Source organism: Piliocolobus tephrosceles, chromosome 16 (assembly GCF_002776525.5).
Source record: "Piliocolobus tephrosceles isolate RC106 chromosome 16, ASM277652v3, whole genome shotgun sequence".
NCBI classification, from domain to species: Eukaryota; Metazoa; Chordata; class Mammalia; order Primates; family Cercopithecidae; genus Piliocolobus; species Piliocolobus tephrosceles.
The window spans coordinates 43,403,356-43,424,751 of NC_045449.1; the positions used below are offsets into that span (position 1 = coordinate 43,403,356).

Genomic DNA, 21,396 nt, shown 5'->3' on the forward strand with positions numbered 1-21,396 from the left:
TTTTTTTTAAAGTAGAGATGGGGTTTCACCATGTTAGCCAGGCTGGTCTTGAACTCCTGACCTCAGGTGATCTGCCCACCTCGGCCTCCCAAAGTGCTGGGATTACATGCATGAGCTACTGTGCCCGGCCGAATTTTTGTATTTTTTGTAGAGCCAAGGTTTTGCCATGTTGCCCAGGCTGGTCTCAAACTCATAGACTCAACAATCTGCCCGCTTTGATCTCCCACATGTTGGGATTACAGGCATTAACCACTGCACATAGTTTTTAAGAAGGTGACGTAGGAAGTCATCTTTAAGTGTCATTAGTTCCCTATACTATTGGAAAACCAAGATTGGGAATGAGTGCTTTTTAAAAGACGAAAACAAATTTAAATAAATGTTATGTCAGGAGTTCACTAATTCTTGTTTGGTATAATAGAAAACAGATGATCTGGGCTATCTAATCTTAATATAACTGATTTTTTTTTTTTTTTTTTGAGACAGTCTCGCTCTGTCACCCAGGCTGGAGTGCAGTGGCGCCATCTCAGCTCTCTGCAACTTCTGCCTCCCAGGTTCAAGCGATTCTTTCTGCCTCAGCCTGTTGAGTAGCTGGGACTTCAGGCGTGTGCCACCACACCTGGCTAATTTTTGTATTTTAGTAGAGATGGGGTTTCACCCCTGTTGACAAGGCTGGTCTTGAACTCCTGACCTCAGGTGATACGCCCGCCTCGGCTTCCCAAAGTGCTGGGATTACAGGCGTGAACCAGCACACCTAGCCTGATTTTTTGTTTTTTAAATAAAATATGAGACCAGGCGCAGTGGCTCACGCCTGTAATCCCAACACTTTGGGAGGCCGAGGTGAGTGGATCACTTGAGATCGGGAGTTCAAGATCTGTCTGGCCAACATGGGGAAACCCATCTCTGCTAAAAATAAAAAAATTAGCTGGGCATGGTGGCGCTTGCCTGTAATACCAACTACTTGAAAGACTGAGGCAGGAAAATGCTTGAACCTGGGAGGCGGAGGTTGCATTGAGCCAAAATCGAGCCACTGTCCTCCAGCCTGGGCAACAAAGCAAGACTCCATCTAAAACGAAAAAAGAAAATATGAATTTTGTGATAAAGTAAACATAACCCAACATTTATTTTAAAGTAAACATTTATTTAGGGCCACTGAGATGACTGTTGGCAGTATCTGTAGTGGGAGGAGAGGTGGATACAGTTTTTTTGCTGAGTGCCATTTGTTTGAGTGCTGGATGATAACTAACTGTACCTTTTCTAGTTTTTGTGTTTATATTTGTACAGTGTGTTAGTGTCTTTAATTTTAAAAGACCGAGTTTGTCAATTCTCATGAACGTATTTTAGGGCACATATCCCTTTTAAAAAATAGCCACAATGAAAATTCAAGTTCTGCTCTAAAGACTACTTCCTTTGTTAAAAGGGGAAATTTTGGTGAAAGTTATTTGCTATTTGAGAAGCAAGAAAAAGTAAAGAAATAGGAACTGAATTAAAAGACACACTTTACAGCTTTTGATAGTATGGAATCTATCACGTTGCATGATTTAACAATGTTGAGAAGTTGAGTCTATAATACATTTTTAAACAATTTTTGATCATGTTTGATTTTAGAGATTTCTGATTACTTTTCAAAATCTAAACCAATATAAGAAATATTTTTTACTTTTTCCAACATGAATAAAGGATTTTTAAAAATGCTGTATATTATTTCTTATCTAGGAGTAGCAATAATACTTCCTGTTAATTAATACGAACCTTAAGGAAAAGTCTGTAAGCGATATTGTGTGGAATAAGGAAGTTGTGAATTGAGAAAGCCTTGTTGGTGCTTTTCAAGTGTGTAAGGAGTGTAATCAACTTTGCTGTTCATAGTGTGACAGTAATAGGTCTTTGTCAGAAAGTACTTTTTATATTCATTGTCTCTGTTGTGTGTTGTGTATTTCTATCTTGTACGCCAAATATTATCTAAAATTTGAGTCAAGCAAGTATAGATATTTTAATACAGTTGAAAATATTAAACTAGTCCAGTATGCCTAGCATTCTGCCTAGGTGTGGTTGTGGTACACAAGAGTACGATATGGTCCTCGTGGTCAAAGAAATCGTAGTTTGGTGTGGGGAGGAAGGGAAAGATTATGTATATGGCCTACTAGTCTTTTTTCCCTATATATTATGTTTTTATATCATTGCAGTTAGAATGTATCTTTAATTTGTATCTTTTCCTTAACATTATCTTAAGTATTTTTCCTTGTTGTATAATCTTTATTATTATTTTTTATGTCCACATAAATCCACCATCCAGAAGCTATGCCATCTATTAACAATTTTTGTTTTCCCTGAGGACTATGCTTTAGTTTTTCCTCTAATGAGAATTATTTAATGGCCACTGCATTTTTTACCATGGCAACCCAGAAACAGAACAAACGTTGAAATGCAACCATAACAACTAGTTTGAACCTTACCTGGTTGGCATATTTAAATTGTTTTTTTTTCTTGATCCACGTTTTATACATGTATAATGAATATATTATGCTCTATTGTAAGCTATCTCAAATCCTTTGTGGAATGAAGAGGTGACTCGGTAAAATAAATGTAAGAAACTTAAAATACAAAAACCAAAAACTTCTGTTGGTTGGTTGGTCATTTTTCCTGGTATACTGAATCATATTGCAGTAAATTTTTTTTTACATCTACAAGTTTTCCCTTCTGTTGGTAGTTTTCTTAGAATATATTTAAGGAAGTAGGTCAAGGAACTTTAGTGGTTCTTGGCATATAATAGTTTGGCCATTTCTAATGTGAATAGAATTGGAGAAGTAAGGGTTAGTAGCAAATTTCATTTTGCTTGTCATAACTTATGAATTTGAACCATTATTTACAACATATTAGCACACACAGCTGATATAGAATCATCTATTATTTGATTCTCTCTTAGGAAGCTTCTGTTACCCTCAGGCTTCTTGAATTTACAACAAGTTCTTTTTCCCTGAGTATAGAGCCATTGCCTTTTGTGGAGAAGATGAAAAGATTTAGATGGCAGTGATTTTTTTTTTTTTTTTTTTTTTTTGAGTGGGTACTTCTTAATTTGGTGGCTATGTTTTTGGGGGGAGTACAGTTTTTTGTTTTTTGTTTTTTTTTTTTTTTTAAAGAGATGAGGGTCTAATTCCTGTGTTTAAGCGATCCTCCTACCTCAGCCCTCCTGGGTAGCTGAGATTATAGGTGCATGCCACTGCACCCGTGGCTGTGATGTTAAGCTATTATATTTAGACTCTTCTTTAATTCTGCCCTTCCTTCTTTTAAATGAAAATTCATCTTTTTGAATTAAATGGAAAAATGTTGGCACTAAAGTGAAATTTATTAGATCCTTATACTCTGATGTTTCTACCCTTTTCGTCCCCCATATAACATTCCTTTGCTTTTTACATCTTGTATCAAGATCTTAGTCTAATAAAATACCTTCAAGCCTTCTTATTTCTTGGTCATAAGAATAAACACTCCACTAGGTAAAAAGTTGGGGGAGATATTAACATAAACAATAACGTAATTTTTATTTTAAAGGAATAAATGGCTTAAAACAGACCTTCAACACAAGATGATTGACAGATTAAGAGTTTTCACAGCACATAAACCATTTTAAAGTTGCCAGGTGTCATTTCATGTCAAAGTTAATATTTGAGAGAGCCTAAATATTTTCTGTCACGGTTTTCAAATCACCTAAAAAAATACATTCAGGCTTGTACAAAACTTTATCAGATCCTTTACCGTGCTTCATGATTAGCAATGAATGTTAGTATTTTGGAAAAATTGAATAATACTGTAATAGGACACTCTTTCCATTTTAGTTCTATCTCAATAGGCAATTCCTTCTACATAATTTTAAGAATGATAAAAGTAGATTACAATGATTATATATATATATTTTAATGATCATATGTATTTTTGTTGAAAGTATTTTTTTAATGAAGCAGCTTTAGGAGTTTGAATTATATCTTTTGGTTTTAAAAGAATGACTAGGAAGTTAATTACTTAGAAAGCTACTTTTAGTCTGGTTAATCAGAATCTAGTTTTTTGCAATACTAAGAATATATGTTTAATAAATAATATATAGCAGCTGTTTCTTATTTAGAGTCTCCATATGAGTGGGAAAGTAGAAAATTAGGCACAAGATAGTTTTTGCAAACACTAACATTACTTCTGCTTCATTAGGTAATACTTGTGGTCTTTAGCTGTTTTATGTTTTATTATCTGTATTTGGGCTCTTTGATTTTTATAGTCTAGTGTTGTCTATTGAGAACCTTAAAGTTGTAATTTATAATTAATATCTAGAACTAAAGGTATCAGAAAAATAAGTTTATGAGTAAGAGTTAAAGGATGTCTGGTGATTTGCTTAGAGAACAGGGAAAATATGAATAATTTGATTATTCCTTCAAACATATAAAGAGATGGAGAAGGAGCATAGCAAGCTGTTTATCTGTTATTTTGGAAGATAAAGTGAGAGAAAATGAATTTTTTGGCTTTGGTTGGTCATGAGGAAGTATTTCTTGGCCATGAGGATGATACACAGGAATATGTGCAGAGGTAAAGCATGGACTGTCCCTACATAGAGACTTCAGGTAGGAGAAGCATCAACTTTGTTGTAGATGGCTTAGATAACATCTTCAAGACAGGGATCTGTCGGATCACTAGAAGTTTCTACCGCTGGAATTCTTTGAAGTTATCCTACTCTGTTTTGAGAATATAATCATTGATTCATGGTAGCTTTAAAATATATTATTTCACATTGTGTCATTGATTAATAACATATAATACCTGAAAAATTTTTGAAGTTGAGAGACATGGGAAAGGACTTAGTTGGTGAGGAGAAGTTATTACTGTTTTGAGGTGGTTGTCTGAGATTTCTTTGCTCTTAAGTCAGCCTTGCTTACCTGTTGGGTCTTCTGATGCTAAATCGTTCAAGGAGAAGTTTCTGAAAGACCACATGTCAGTCTTCTGAGGCCCAGCAATAGTTGGACTATCTGCCTTCCAGGAACAGTAAAAACTGATGATTCCTTTTGAGAAGGCAAATAATGAGTTGGATATGGCATTCTAGCAGGTCTGTTTCTCTTTCTTCCCCCCGTAGGCCTATCAGCAGTCTGATGGGGCAGAAGACAACAGAGATGGAAGGTGTTCCAAACTTGGCAAAGGCCATCAATCTCAGGAGGTAAGCTCTGATTTTGAGCCGGCAGAGCAGGTGGCTCTTCCTGCCTTAATCTTATCCTCTTGCTTTTTGGAAAGATGGATAGAAAGAGCGCTCAAAATGAGGCTGACGTATCTCCATTCATTATTATAAAGGGAAAATTTAGGATTTGTCTTTTGATAGTTCTTTTTTCTTGCCCCCTCACTTTTTTTTCTTTTTAGGTAACATGATTTGCCGTTTTTTTTTAACTCCCCAGAAAATTAGCAATTTTTAAAATGACAGTTACTTATCAGTTGTTTTGGGATAGGTAGGATGAACAGAATCTTGTTTATTTCCAGTTAATCTCGGCTTGGAGCTAGTTTTGATGAGTAAAATGAAGGATTTAGAATTTTCCCTGAGATCATTTTGAAGTTTAGATTTACGTGGAACTATTAAACATGAAATGATCTTTTAATATACTTCAAATGGAATGCAACAATATAGGTATAGGTTAACTTCATGGTACTTGAGGCTTTTGAGGATGTCTATAGTCCTTGCCCAGGTGGACTTTTCTTTCCTGCTTTCTCCTTCCCTTCTGCTTCCTTTACTTTTCACTTTGATTCCTTAGTGGCATTCGGGACTTTAAAGAAATGGCTCTTCCACGTGTTAAAATGCCTTCTCAAAAATGTTTATACTACCTTATGGGACTTAGGACTTGAGTAAGCTGAGTTCATTGGATATGTTGTTGATCTGTGTTATTGTAAGTATTTTCAGAAAAGAAAGGTTCTGAATTTGTATTATTTGATCTCGGTGTATGTGTGTATATTTTCTATGTTTTATATGATCAATTATATATAATCTTTGTATTACATGATTTATATTATAAGTACCTACAAAGATAATACTCAAATTTAGAATTGCAGTATAGGTAAAGAAAACATGAAATACAGAAAGTCATAAAATAGTTTCTGTTCAGGTTCTTGCTGTAGGTGTTAGGCAGGAGAGAATATACCACCAGAATAGCATTCAGAAAATCATTTATAATAACAGACGTAAACTATCCTTTTTTTCTTTTTTTTTTTTTTTGAGATGGACTCTTGCTGTGTCACCAGACTGGAGTGCAGTGGCGCAATCTTGCCTCACTGCAGCCCCCACATCCCGGGTTCTAGCGATTTCCCTGCCTCAGCCTCCCTAGTAGCTAGGACTACAGGCATGTGCCACCATGCCCGGCTAATTTTTTGTATTTTAGTAGGGAGGGGGTTTCACCGTGTTGGCCAGGATGATCTTGATCTCCTGACCTCGTGATCCGCCTACCTTGGCCTCCCAAAGTGCTGGGATTACAGGCTTGAGCCACCGCGCCCGGCCCCCCCCCCTTTTTTTTTTTTGAGACAGAGTCTTACTTCATCACGTAGCCTGGAGTGCAATGGCATGCTCTCGGCTCACTGCAGCCTCCACTTCCTGGGTTCAAGCAATTCTCCTGTCTCAGCCTCCCGAGTAGCCAAAGTAAACTATTCTTAAAACATAATGGGGACTGGAGGCAATGGCTCACGCCTGTAATCTCAGTATTTTGGAAAGCCGAGGAGGGAGGAGTGCTTGAGACCAGGATTTCAAGACCAACCTGGGCAACATAGTGAGACCTTGTCTCTGCAGAAAATCAAAATATTATCTTGGCCTGGTGGCACACGCCTATAGTGCCAACTGCTTGGGAGGATCACTTGAGCCTGGAGGATTGCTTCAGCCCAGGAAGTGAAGGCTGCAGTGAGCTGTGATTGTGCCATTGTACTCCAGCCTGGGAAACAGAATGAGACCCTGTCTCGAGGGGGAAAAAAAAAAAGCGTAATGGGGTAACATACCTTTGAGAATTTGGAATGCTAACTTTTAAGAGGATTTCAGTACATGTTTATAAGCTGATATATGTTAAGCTAACTGTAGTTGCTATAGCGAACTAGCCACAAAAATTATATATAATGACTCAAATGTTATTTCTTATGTAAAGTTTAAAAAGTGGATGTTTCAGATAAGTGGGTGGCTTTTGTGAAGACATGGGCATTTTCCACTTTATAGCTTCTAAGTTTGTCTTACCTGCATTAAGTTGGAGGAAGGGTAAAGGGCATGGAGCATCGTGTATGGAGGGTTTTTACTGGACCAGGCCTAGTAGTAGCACACATCACTTTTACTACTACTTGATAGGCTATAACTCAGTCAGAGGCTACCTGCAGGGGCTAGGATGGATAGCCTAGCTTTTTGTCCAAGCAAAACGGGAAACTGTTTTGGTTAACATCTGGCCAGTCTTTGCCTCAGCTTAACAGCCTTAGTAGGGGCCATTAGTGTGTTATTTTGCCCAAGTGTTGAGGCAAAGGAATGATTGTACCTAAGGCTTAGCAACCATCTGCCTATTCTTTCTCCTGTGAATTATCTAAGGAAGATACTTGTTTCATTAAATGTCCTTCTCTTATAGCATAAATGTTGAGATTTTCTTTTTGATCCCTTACCATTTGACTTTTTTCTTTAAAAAATAGGTTATTAAATTAAGAAGTAATTTCCTCATGCTTGTGTTAAGGGATAGGTTTCAAATGACCCTTTTAAAAATTGAAATCCAGGCTGGGCGTGGTGGTTCGTGCCTGTAATTCCAGCACTTTGGGAGCCAGGAGGATCACTTGAGCCCAGGAGTTCATAACCAGGCTGGGCAAAAATAGCAAGACCCTGTCTCTTTTTAAAAATAAAATTGAAAATTGAAATCTAATTCACATATCATAAAATCCACCATTTTATTTTATCTATTTATATATATATATTTTTTGAGATGGAATTTTGTTCTAGTTACCCAGGCTGGAGTACAATGGTGCGATCTTGGCTCACTGCAACCTCCGCCTCCCAGATTCAAGCAATTCTCCTGCCTCAGCCTCCCGAGTAGCTGGGATTACAGGTGCTTGCCACCATGCCCAGCTAATTTTGTTGTGTTTTTAGTAGAGATGGGGGTTTCAGCATGTTGGCCAGGCTGGTCTCGAACCCCTGATCTCAGGTGATCCGTCCGCCTTGGCCTCCCAAAGTGTTGGGATTACAGGCGTGAACCACCACACCTGGCCAAAATTCACCATTTTGAAGTGTACAATTCAGCAGTTTTTAGTACAATTTTCAAGGTTGTACAACCACCACCACTAATTCCAGAATATTTCTATGACCCCAAAAAGAACCACCCCCTCATACCTGTTACACTTACTCCTGTTTTTCTGCTTCCCTCTAGTCCCTGAAAACCACTAATCTAATTTTTGTCTCTATAATTTGCCTGTTCTGGACATTTCTTTCTTTTTTTTTTTTTTGAGCCGGAGTCTTGCTCTGTTGCCCAGAGTGGAGTGCAGTGGCGTGATCCTTGGCTCACTGCAAGCTCCACCTCCCGGGTTCAAGTGATTCTCGTGCCTCAGCCTCCTGAGTAGCTGGGACTACAGGCGCCCACCACAACGCCCAGCTAATTTTTTTGTGTGTGTTTTTAGTAGAGATGAGGTTTCACTGTGTTAGCCAGGATGATCTCAATCTCCTGACCTCGTGATCCGCCCGCCTTGGGCTCCCAAAGTCCTGAGATTACAGGCGTGAGCCACTGTGCCCAGCTGGGACATTTCATAATAATAGAATCATACAATATATGGTCTTTTGTGACTGGCTTCTTTCACCTAGCATAAAGGTTCATTGATGTTGTAGCATGTGTCAAGTACTTTCTTCCTTTTCATAACTGAATAATATTCTTTTATGGGATACCCTCCACTCCTGTTTCAATTGCCTATATATCCTGCCAGAGCTAGAAACAACCAAAACTCTAACTTTGCTATCTGAAAGTCTGTAGTAATATAGTTTTGAAGAGTTTAGTATAATGAACAACCACTTTGGGAAGATATTCCTTGGGTTTCCTCTTGGCATCTTGACTTGTTTAGTTGCTAGTTCATAAATGGGTAAGTAGATAACTTAATGTTTGAACCATCTTTACAGTGCTGTGGTTGCCTAGTACGAGTTGGTAGTATATTAGTCATCTTGTTTTATTTGTATGATTTGCTATCATTGACACGTCTGAATATAACTAAGCAGAATGATAAACCTGTTTGATTTTAATGGGAAAGATAAATGAATTAGTTAAGGGCGTTGAGTAAGTAGACTGAGGTGAACAGGCTCTAATTTACTCATCTACTGGAGTGGAGAGAAAGATGGAAGTGGATAATACTTATGCTAGAGGATAATATTTACGTCTAATTTATGTAGATACTTTAACCCTGAGATAATTTGTCTGTTTTTATTTTTTAAAATTCCATTTTATTATTTTATTTATTTATTTATTTGTTTGTTTATTTATTTTTGAGATGGAGTCTGGGTCTGTCACCCAGGCTGGAGTGCAATGGTACGATCTTGGCTCACTGCAACCTCCGCCTCCCAGGTTCAAGCAATTCTCCTGTCTCAGCCTCCCAAGTAGCTGGGATTGCAGGCATGTGCCACCACGTCCGGCTGATTTTTGTTTTTAGTAGAGACAGGATTTCCCCATGTTGGCCAGGCTGGTCTCAAACTCCTGACCTCAGGTGATCCACCCACCTTGGCCTCCCAAAGTGCTGGGATTACAGGTGTGAGCCACCATGCCTGGCCTGCTTTTATTTTAGATGTTGCAAAATTCAGTATTTTGCCTGTTATTTAACAGGTTACAGACAAAATACATTTATATAAAAAGCTGAGACAGAGGTTAATTTAAGTATACTTTATGATTTGTATCAAAAACGTAGCGAAAAGATAGACGTCATCAGTATACCATTTTTTTTTTTTTTTTTTTTTTTTTTTTGAGATGAAGTCTTATCCTGTGGCCCAGGCTGGAGTGCAGTGGCACAGTCTTGGCTCACTGCAACCTCCACCTCCCAGGTTCAAACGATCCTCCTGCCTCAGCGTCCCAAGTAGCTGAGATTACAGGCATGCACCACCATGCCCAGCTAAATTTTTCTGTATTTTTAGTAGAGATGGGGTTTTGCCATTTTGGCCAGGCTGGTCTCAAACTCCTGACCTCAGGAGATACGCCCTCCTTGGCTTCCCAAAGTGCTGGGATTACAGGCATGAACCACTGCGCCCGACCAGCATACAAGTTTCTAATATGCAACAGTAGGTTGAAAATATCTTAAAATACCACTTTTTGTGCATTAAAAACATGAAATTTTGTGTGTGAGAGAGATAGTAAATGTTTAAGGCCTGTACTTTTGAGACCTTTAGCTCTTATGAAAATAACAAGCATAAACTATGGTAATCTAGACAATGGAATATTAGTACTAAAAAGAATTAAACTATTCGTCCAGGAAAAGACGTGGAGTAGGTTGTGTGTGGTGTGGCTCACGCCTGTAATCCCAGCACTTTGAGAGGCAGAGGTGGGTGGATCTCCTGAGGTCAGGAGTTCGAGACTAGACTGGCAAACATGGCGAAACCCCGTGTCTACTAAAATACAAAAATTAGCCGGGCGTGGTGGTGGGTGCCTGTATTCCCAGCTACTTGGAAGGCTGAGGCACAAGAATTGCTTGAACCTGGCAGGCGGAGGTTGCAGTGAGCTGAGATCATGCCACTACACTCCAGCCTGGGAGAAAGAGCAAGACTCTGTCTCAAAAACAAAAAGATATGGAGGAACCTTAAATGCATATTACTAAGTGAAAGAAGCCAATCTGAAAAGGCTAGGTACTATATGATTCCAACTATACGACATTCTGGAAAAGGCAAAACTATGGAGACAGTGAAAAGATAATTGATTGTCAAGGTTTGGGAGATGGTAGGGAGGATGAATAGGTGGAGCACAGAGGATTTTTAAGGCAGTGAACCTATTTTGTTTGATACTGTAGTGGTGGTTACATGTCATATTTTCGTCAAAAGCTGTAGAGTATACAACACCAAGAGTGTACCCTAATGTAACTGATATACTTTGGGTGATAAGCATGTGTCAGTGTAGGGTCATCGATTGTAACAAGTATACCACTCTGATTCTAGATGTTGATGGTAGGAGAGGTTGCCTGTGTAGGGGGGCTGCAAATATGTGGAAATTTTCTGTACTTTCATTCAATTTTGCTGTGACCCTAAAACTGCTCTAAAAATGAAGTCTATTAAAAAAAAATTAACAAAAGGGACAAGTCATCTGTAACTCCAGGTAGTTTGCATGTGCTTAATGCCCTTTTTCTGTGATAAATGGTTACTATTAAATAAAAAAAACAGATATGTATGTGTATTATTTATATGAGATTAGTAAATATAACCATTTCACCTTTTGAAAGAGATGGTTAGAGAATGGATTGATAGTTTATCAAATGTCATTTTGAGGCAAAAGTAAGACTGTGATGCCAAATGGAAGTAAATTTAGCAAAAAGTAACCCTGATGGGTTAGAAAGCTGTGAATGGAGGCTGAAGGAATTAATGATAGAAATAATTCAAAATGCTTAAGGAGAACAAAATGATTACTAGAACTTTAAGGAATTTTTATGGATGAACCTAAGCTAATGTGAACAATGGTCAAATTCTTTAGCTAAATATTGGAAATCTCCCAAAATTAGTGGTATATTGTGGTATATGTCTCCTTCCCACAAGCCTTTTTTTTTTTTTGGAGACAGAGTTTTGCTCTTGTTGCCCAGGCTGGGGTGCAGTGTTGCCATCTTGGCTCACTGCAACCTCCACCTCCCAGGTTCAAGTGATTCTCCTGCCTCAGCCTTCCGAGTAGCTAGGATTACAGGCTTGCACCACCATGTCCAGCTAATTTTTGTATTATTAGTAGAGACAGGGTTTCACCACGTTGGCCAGGCTGGTCTCGAATTTCTGACCTCAGCTGATCTGCCCGCCTTGGCCTCCCAAAGTGCTAGGATTACAGGTTTGAGCCACCGCTCCTGGCCTAATCTCACTATTAAGTGGTGTACATTTGACAACAGAGCAATGCAAACAGACATTGATTAGGAAGCTGGCATAGAATCAGTCAGGACCTGATTTTGTTTTGTGGCATTATAATGTTTTGTTCTGTAAGGTATAAGCCCAGCTCTGACCAAGTCAGTTGACAAACACCTTGTATAAAAACTTCTCTCAGCTGGGCGCGGTGGCTCATGCCTGTAATCCAAGCACTTTGGGAGGCCGAGGTGGGTGAATCACGAGGTCAGGAGATCGAGACCATCCTGACCAACATGGTAAAACCCCATGTCTACTAAAAATACAAAAATTAGCTGGGTGTGGTGGTGCGCGCCTATAATCCCAGCTACTCAGGGAGGCTGAGCAGGAGAATTGCTTCAACCAGGGAGGTGGAGGTTGCAGTGAGCCGAGATCGCGCCATTGCACTCCAGCCTGGGACAGAGCGAGACTCTGTCTCAAGGAGAAAAAAAAAAGCTTCTCTCTGAGGTTTACCTAATGGTATTAGTCAGCTAGGGCTGCCGTAACAAAATATTACAGACTGGTGGCTTCAATAGCAGAAATTTATTTCTCACAGTCTGGAGGCTGGAAATCTGAGATCCATAATACAAGCAGATTTGGTTTCTCCTGAGGCCTTTCTCCTTAGCTTGCAGGTGGCTGCCTTATCTCTGTGTCCTAATGTGGCCTTTTCCCTATCTCTTGCTGTTATAAGGATACCAGCCCTGTTGGATCAGGACCCACCCTAATGACCTCATTCAACCTTAATTACCTACCTTCTTCTGCCTTAAAAAATAAAAAAGACAGAGTCCCACTCTGTCGCTCAGGCTGGAGTGCATTGGTGCAATCTCAGCTCACAGCAACCTCTGTCTCCCAGATTCAAGCGATCCTCCTGCCTCAACCTCCCGAGTAGCTGGGATTACTGCTATTTGCCATGACGCCTGGCTAATTTTTGTATTTTTAGTAGAGATGGGGTTTCACCATGTTGGCCAGGCTGGTCTTGAACTCCTGCTCTGGTAATCCACCTGCCTCAACCTCCCAAAGTGCTGGGATTACAGGTGTGAGCCACCGCGCCCGGCCCTTAATTTTCTTCTTTAAGGGTCTATTCCCCAGATGCAGTCATATTGGGAGCTAGAGCTTCAACCTATGAATTTGGGGGATGAGGGAGGACAATTCAGTCCGTAACAGTTAGGTCAGGAAGTAAGAGTTCTCCGTGGGGATGGGGAACAAAGAGTGTTGTGACTTGACAGTCAGATCCAGAAAAGTCTTATAGACCATTGTAAGAATTTTTTTTTCCTTTTTAGAATGAAATCAGAAGCACTGAAGTTTTGAGTGGTTGGTCACTATTTGATTCCATCTCTATTTTGAGAATATAGGAAACAAAGACTAAGTAGAGAAACTAGTCAGGAGACGCAGATTATTATTGTAATAACCTAAGCAAGAGATGATGTCTTGGGTCAGGGTGAGAGTGATGAAGGTGGTAAAAAGTGGTGAGATTCTGTTTGTTTGTTTGTGTTTTGAGACGGAATCTCACTCTGTCGCCAGGCTGGAGTTGCAGTGGCACAGTCTCGGCTCACTGCAACCTCTGCCTCCTGGGTTCAAGCGATTCTCCTGCTTCAGCCTCCCAAGCAGCTGGGATTACAGGCGTGCGCCACCACGCCCAGCTCAATTTTTTATTTTTAGTAGAGAAACCATGGGGTTTCACCATGGTGGCCAGGACGGTCTCGATCTCTTGACCTCACGATCTGCTCACCTTGGCCTCCTAAAGTGCTGGGATTACAGGCGTGAGCCACCGTGCCCGGTGATTCTGACTTATTTTGAAACATAGAATAAACAGAATTTGCTGATAGACTGGATACGTGATACGAGGGAAAGAGAAAAGCAAAAGGATGACTGCAAGATTTTTGCCTGATTAAGAAGACTGTGTGAAAGAGCAGCTTTGGGGGAGACAGTCCAGTTTTGTGGCTTTGTAGACATCTTATTGTTTTGTGATATTGTTTTGTATTTTTTAATTTCAGCAATATATATTCAACATCCTTCCAATTCAGTTCTAGGCACTGTTTTGTGTCAGTACGTACAGATATATACTGCATTTCTTTTGACAGGTGTCTCTAATTAATGTTTTTTACTTGAAAAACACAGTTTTGGCCGGGCGCTGTGGCTCACGCCTGTAATCCCAGCACTTTGGGAAGCTGAGGTGGGTGGGTCACCTCAGGTCAGGAGTTTGATACTAGCCTGGCCAACATGGTGAAACCCCATCTCTACTAAAAATACAAAAATTAGTCAGGCATGGTGGCACGTGCCTGGAATCCCAGCTACTTGGGAGGCTGAGGTATGAGAATCACTTGAACCCAGGAGGCAGAGGTTGCAGTGAGCTGAGATGATGCCACTGCATCCCAGCCTGGGTGACAGAGCAAGACTCCATCTCAAACAAACAAAAAAACACATGTTTGTAAGACATGACTTACAGACACTGTAAAGGAAATACTTTACAAATATTAACTCGCTTAATCCTAATAATCAGCTTCGATGTACTGTTACTATTCCTCATTTACAAGTAAGGACACTTAGGCCCAGAGAAGTTAACTTTCCCAAAGTTGCATAACAAAGAAGTAGCAAAGCCACTGCATTGTACTCTATCATATACTTGTCACAGTTTTCTTATCCAATCTCCTAATCACAAATTTGAGAGTGGTTCCAATTTGGAGGTTATAAAATACGTTGCATAGGACACCCATTTTAATATCTTCAGGCATTGGTGCAAGTGTCTGTTGGACAAATAAGAGTAGTTATTCCGGGCTGGGCGTGGTGGCTCACACCTGTAATCCTAGCACTTTGGGAGGCTGAGGTGGGTGGATCACTTGAGGTCAGGAGGTCAGGAGTTCAAGACCAGCCTGGACAACATAGTGAAACCCCATCTCTATTAAAAATAGAAAAAATTAACTGAGCGTGGTGGTGTGTGCTTGTCTGTAGTCCCAGGTACTCTGGAGGCTGAGGCACAAGAATTGCTTGATCCCAGGAGGCAGAGGTTGCAGTGAGCTGGGTACTCTAGCCTGGGCCATGAAGTGACACTTTGTCTTAAAAAAAAAAAAAAAATACTGTATCAAAGCTTCAAGGACATTATCTCGTTCTTTTTTTCTTTGAGACAGTGTTTCCCCTCTGTCGCCCATGCTGGAGTGCTATGATGATGCAGTCATGGCTCACTACAACCCCTGCCTCCTGGGCTCAAGCGATTCTCATGCCTCAGCCTCCTGAGTAGCTGGGATTACAGGTGCGTGCCATCACGCCTGGCTAATTTCTGTATTTTTGGTAGAGATGGGGTTTTGCCACATTTGCCAGACTAGTCTCAAACTCCTGGCCTCAAGTGATATGCCCACCTTGGCCTCCCAAAGTCCTGGGAGGTCTGCCTGCCTCGGCCTCCCAAAGTGCTGGGATTACAGGCCATGAACCACTGTACTCAGCCTCGTTCTTCTTCTTTTATTTTCTTTCTTTTTGAGATGCAGTCTGGCTCTGTTACCCAGGCTGGAGTGCAGCAGTGCAATCTCTGCCTCCCAGGTTCAAGCAGTTCTCCTACCTCAGCGTCCTGAGTGATTGGGATTACAGGTGCATCCCCCCCGACACCCAGCTAATTTTTGTATTTTTAGTAGAGATAGGGTTTCACCATGTTGACCAGGCTGTTCTCGAACTTCTGACCTTGTGATCCGTCCACCTTGGCCTCCCAAAGTGGTGGGATTACAGGCGTGAGCCACCACATTTTCTTTATCCAGTCTATTCGGTAACATTTTTGTTCTCTCCCTGAGAATGCTAAAGTCAGAGCAACAAAGGTTGTTTGTTATGGTTCTGCATAGTTTGTTTAAATCCCATTCTACTTGAATTCATAGCCATTGTTGGATAACATAAGGAAGAATGAGTATTCAAGCAGAGGAAAGTGCCTGTGTGAATGGATACACATTGTCTTTGAATGGAGGTGGGCTGGGGCTATACAGACATAAATACATCAGATCACTAACTCCTCCCCAGAGGTAACTACTATCCTGACTTCTAACATTTCAGATTAGTTTTGTGTTATGTCTTTGAATTTTGTATTCGTTTGTTTCTGCTTCTTTCCTTCAACATCATATTTGTGCCATTGGTCCATGATGTTGGGTGTGGCAATAATTTGTTTATTCACATTATACAGTATTCCAGTACATGAATATTTATCCATTCTACTCTTGATGAACAGTTGGGTTGTTTTCAGACTGTGCTTCTTTGAATATTGTTTTTTTTTTTTTTTGTTTTGTTTTGTTTTGTTTTGTTTTGAGACGGAGTCTCGCTCTGCCGCCCAGGCTGGAGTGCAGTGGCCGGATCTCAGCTCACTGCAAGCTCCGCCTCCTGGGTTCACGCCATTCTCCTGCCTCAGCCTCCCGAGTAGCTGGGACTACAGGCGCCCGCCACCTCGCCCGGCTAGTTTTTTGTATTTTTTAGTAGAGACGGGGTTTCACTGTGTTAGCCAGGATGGTCTCGATCTCCTGACCTCGTGATCTGCCTGGCCTCCCAAAGTGCTGGGATTACAGGCTTGAGCCACCGCACCCGGCCTGAATATTGTTTTTAAATGCCTTTGGGTGAACAAATATATAGGCTTTCTAGCAATGACATTGTTTTATCATAGGGTTGGCAAACATTCAACTTAATTAAATCTTGTCAAACAGTTTTCAAATTGGGCATACCAAGTTCCGGTGTATGAAACCATATACCATAGTTTATGAAAATTACAGTAGTTCCACATCCGTACTAGCACTTGGTGTACTGTGTTTTTCATTGTAGCCATTCAGAAGCATGGTGGTGTTGCATTTTGGTTTTAATGTGCATCTCCCTGACTTGGGTACACATTTTGCTTGGCAGTTTAATGCCTTTGTGTCAAAGTATCTGTGAATGGGTTGTTTCCGTAAGAACAGAGGAAGTTTTTTTTTGAAGCATACAAGCCCCTCTGCCCAAAGTGAAATCTTAAAGTAAATTCCAATATACAAAACAGATTAAAAGGAGTATTTGCTGAGAAGCAGTATAGCATGGGAATTAAGAACACAGATTCTGGAGCCAGATTCTGATAGGAATCCTTGCTTTGCCATTTCCTATCTGTGTGACTTTGGGCAAGTTACTTAGCTCCTATTTGCTTCGGTTTCCTCATCGCTACCATGGATGTAATAATAATGCTTTTATCATAAGGTTAATGTTAGGCTCAAATAAGTTAGTTTATATGCAGTTCTTAGGACTGTATAGTACATAATAAGCACTTGATATTGTTGGCTGCTGTTAATAGTAGTGGTGTTGGTGATATAAATTTATTTATGAATTTATATCATTAGCTGACAGGAATAATAAGGCTCTACTATTGAGCACAAATTTGAAATTGTGGGTTATGAATGATAGTCGGATTTTATTTTAGCCTCAGCATCCAATTTTTGTTTTTGTTGCACATTATCAATAAAAGAATGATTCAAAAAGATGAACAGTTGAAAATAGATATGGTTTGTCCAGTAGTCTCAGAATTCCTTTAAGCTTTTAATCAGCTTAAATGACAAGAAGTAGTAGAAAATGTTTATTTTGAAATTATTAAATATCCATAATTTGCTTGGATTTCCTGTTGTCAAATAAAAATCGTAGAATTAAATTTATTTTAAAAATTAATTTATGGTTTTATCATCTATTATTTTATCACAACACATCTGCATAATAAATTTGCTTATTATCGCTTTCAGCCAAAGGATAAGATGAGCAGAAGATGTACTCAACACTTGCGTGGCATGATAAAATGTGCTCCGTGGGTACTGTAGTGTGTGTTTACTCTGGTGCAAATGTGATAAGCCAATGACACATAGGCTTGAATTAGAAACAAATCAAAACAAAGAGAGCTACAGTTTTCCTAATCACATATTTTCAAGATATTTAAACAAATTATGGTAAGTAAAGGTACACAAACCCAAAATGAATTTTCTGGGCAGCACAAGCTATGTTTTGTTTGGTTTCTGGTGTGTTAATATTAGGAGGCATATAGAACATTCATATATCTGCTGTCGGAGTATTAGTTCATACTAGTTCCTTCTACAGCTGTCTTCCACAGTCACCAATTGTAGATTACACACAGCCTTGCCTGTTTGCAGCCAGCTGACCCTTAAACCCAGGGAACATTTTCAACTATGCTAAGGCTTTCCAACAGACATATATGAGTACTTTGACCAACTCCTCTAGTACCAGCTTTATTTCTCCCCAGACTGTCTCCCACTGCTCCTTAGCCAAGTATGGGCTCCTCCAGTCTGGCCAGTCTCCCCTCTGCCTCACCACCACCCTCTGCCTCACCTCTGGCATGGTTTTGTGTTCCCTTCTCTGTAGTAACAGTGTCAGGAATGCTCTCATTACCTTCTGTCTTGAGTACTGTAATTTCATCCTTTGTGGTTCTGTGTGGATACCACCTCCTACCTGAATCATTCCTCTTTGCTATCAGTTATTCTTTCCTGTGGAATCCTGTCCTGACATTCTGTACCTCAGAATCTATTAATAAAACTTTTTTTTTTAAATACCCTAAAGTTGTATTCTGTGAGCACTACCTCAAGTCAGTGCCACTCACAAAACCCATCAGCAGAGGGAGCTAAATAAAAGAAGATGAGTCCCTGAAATTGAGAAGACCTGAAGCCAAAAAAGTACTTATAAACAATCAACTTTCACAAACTGCCAGCGCTAAAAAAAGAGCTTGAGTAGTGTAGGAAATAAATGATTTGGGCCCTAATCCCAGTTTTAAACTTTGATGAGGTTATTTGTGTTCTTGAAAGAGTTACTTCTGTATCATGTTAAAAAAAAAAAAACTGTTTAGGGGGATGACCTGATAAATATAGGAATATTAGAGAACCAATGTAATGTATTCCCCTCGTCTGAAAGTTTTCATTACGAAGGATGATGAAATGAAGTCACTGCTTTGTGAAGACTTGCATATGGAACACTGAGTCTGAAAGTTGCTAAGGATTATGGATAGCCCATTCTAAGTTTAAACGTGTACTTTTTCAAGTAAATTTCTTGTTTTGTTTTGATCAAGTGCATGTATTTAATTTCAGTTAGCAGACTTGAAGAAAGAGAAGCAGAACTGAAGAAGGAATATAATGCATTACATCAAAGACACACTGAGGTGGGTTTCTAGGTTTTTCATTACAATGCTATTATTGAGACAAAGAAATGAACCTTAGAAAATATGTCTTAATTTTTCTTTGAAAATCAGAATTTTTTAAAAAAGAATAATTCTTGGGGATTCTTTCAAGAAAACATTAAGTTTCATGTGACATTTACCTAGTTACCAAATGTCAACTTTTCTTGTTTTTTTCTGGAATTAGCTTTTCATGTGGTGAATTAGTATGCTACGGAATAATTTAGTTATTTGAGGCAGCTATAGTACTTGTTTCCATGGCTGGCTAAGCAAAAACCTATGTGTACATAATGAAGTTTCTGTGATGCTAAGATGAGAGAACTGATTTGTTTTATTACCAGTTTGGAAATTATGGATTGGTAAGTTATTGGTAAAGGGTGTCTACGTTTGTTATTCAGTGTAAAGGACTTATTTGCATTAAGCTAATAACAAATAATATAAGCACAAATTATAATGTGTCAAATCAAAATAACTAAAAAGTAGGTTTTTTGCATGAGTCTTCAGTATTTTAAATTAACAGTTTCAGCACACAATCTCCTCAAAGGAAATTAGAAAATGTACTTGAGAAGTGAACAGGCGAACTACAGAATGGGAGAAAATTTTTGCAATCTAGTCATCTGACAAAGGGCTAATATCCAGAACCTACAAAGAACTCAAACAAATTTACAAGAAAAAAACAAAACAACCCCATCAAAAAGTGGGCAAAGGATATGAACAGACATTTCTCAAAAGAAGACATTTATGCAGCCGACAGACACATGAAAAAATGCTCATCATCACTGGCCATCAGAGAAATGCAAATCAAAACCACAATGAGATACCATCTCATACCAGTTAGAATGGCAATCATTAAAAAGTCAGGAGACAGCAGGTGCTGGAGAGGATGTGGAGAAGTAGGAACACATTTACACTGTTGGTGGGACTGTAAACTAGTTCAACCATTGTGGAAGGCAGTGTGGCGATTCCTCAAGGATCTAGAACTAGAAATACTGTATGACCCAGCCATCCCATTACTGGGTATATACCCAAAGGATTATAAATCATGCTGCTATAAAGACACATGCACACGTATGTTTATTGTGGCACTATTCACGATAGCAAAGACTTGGAACCAACCCAAATGTCCATCAATGACAGACTGGATTAAGAAAATGTGGCACATATACACCATGGAATACTATGCAGCCATAGAAAAGGATGAGTTCCTGTCCTTTGTAGGGACATGGATGCAGCTGGAAACCATCATTCTCAGCAAACTATCACAAGAACAGAAAACCAAACACCGCATGTTCTCACTCATAGGTGGGAATTGAACAATGAGAACACTTGGACACAGGAATGGGAACATCACACACTGGGGCCTGTTGGGGGGGTAGGGGTTGGGGGTTGGGAGGAGGGATAGCATTAGGAGATATACCTAATGTAGGTGATGAGTTAATGGGTGCAGCACACCAACATGGCACATGTGTACATATGTAACAAATCTGCACGTTGTGCACATGTACCCTAGAACATAAAGGATAATAATAAAACAATAAATAAATAAATAAAAGAAAATGTACTTGAGGGTTTTTAAACCTTTTCATGATTCCCTGTCAGCCTCCCATGTTGCTTTTGTTTCTATTATCTTAATGTGAAAATTATTTTTGTATATCATGGTCAGTCTGGGGTTCACATACCCAAATAAGTAGAATTTTTATAGTTTTATGCAATATTTGTTACATGAAAAAAAAAATTCCTCTTTTTTTTCCCTCGCTAGTCCTGTATTTCCTATAATACATATGGTTCCAGTCTTAGCCTTTTTTTTTTTTTTTTTTTTTCTTTTCCCTAGTTTGTGTGATCTCTTATTCTGCATCTGGTAGAAACTATGTTGTTGTTTTTCTTTAGAAGAGTATAAACACCTGTATAATCATAAAACAATTTAAAATCATGTTTTGGAGACTATCCACACAGATTGTATTCTGTGTACAGTAAGCATATTAATGCTACAAAGATTGTATTTACATTATTGTATTGTAGCTGTATTCTGTTGTTGCTTTGTGTGTGTGTGTGTGTGTGTCAGAGTCTTGCTCTGTTGTCCAAGCTGGAGTACAGTGGCGCGATCTCAGCTCACTGCAACCTTCACCTCCTGGGTTCCAGTGATTCTTGTCCCTCAGCCTCCCGAGTAGCTGGGATTACAGGTGTGTGCCACTATACCTGGCTA

At 39.4% G+C, this 21,396-nt stretch overlaps 1 protein-coding gene across 5 annotated transcripts in view; it reads left to right on the top strand.

Annotated features, from left to right (window-relative positions):
* The window catches only part of SPAG9 (sperm associated antigen 9), a 163,585-nt gene that overhangs the window by 44,701 nt on the left and 97,488 nt on the right, over positions 1-21,396 (top strand). For 4 of the 5 annotated variants that reach the window (XM_023204508.3, XM_023204514.3, XM_023204511.3 and 1 more), the window contains exon 3: positions 19,108-19,178. In XM_023204508.3, coding sequence (XP_023060276.2) covers positions 19,108-19,178 — 71 coding nt within the window. Of the gene's footprint in view, positions 1-5,136; positions 5,186-19,107; positions 19,179-21,396 lie in introns of those variants that run through there. The other variant, XM_023204513.2, reaches the window with a different exon arrangement.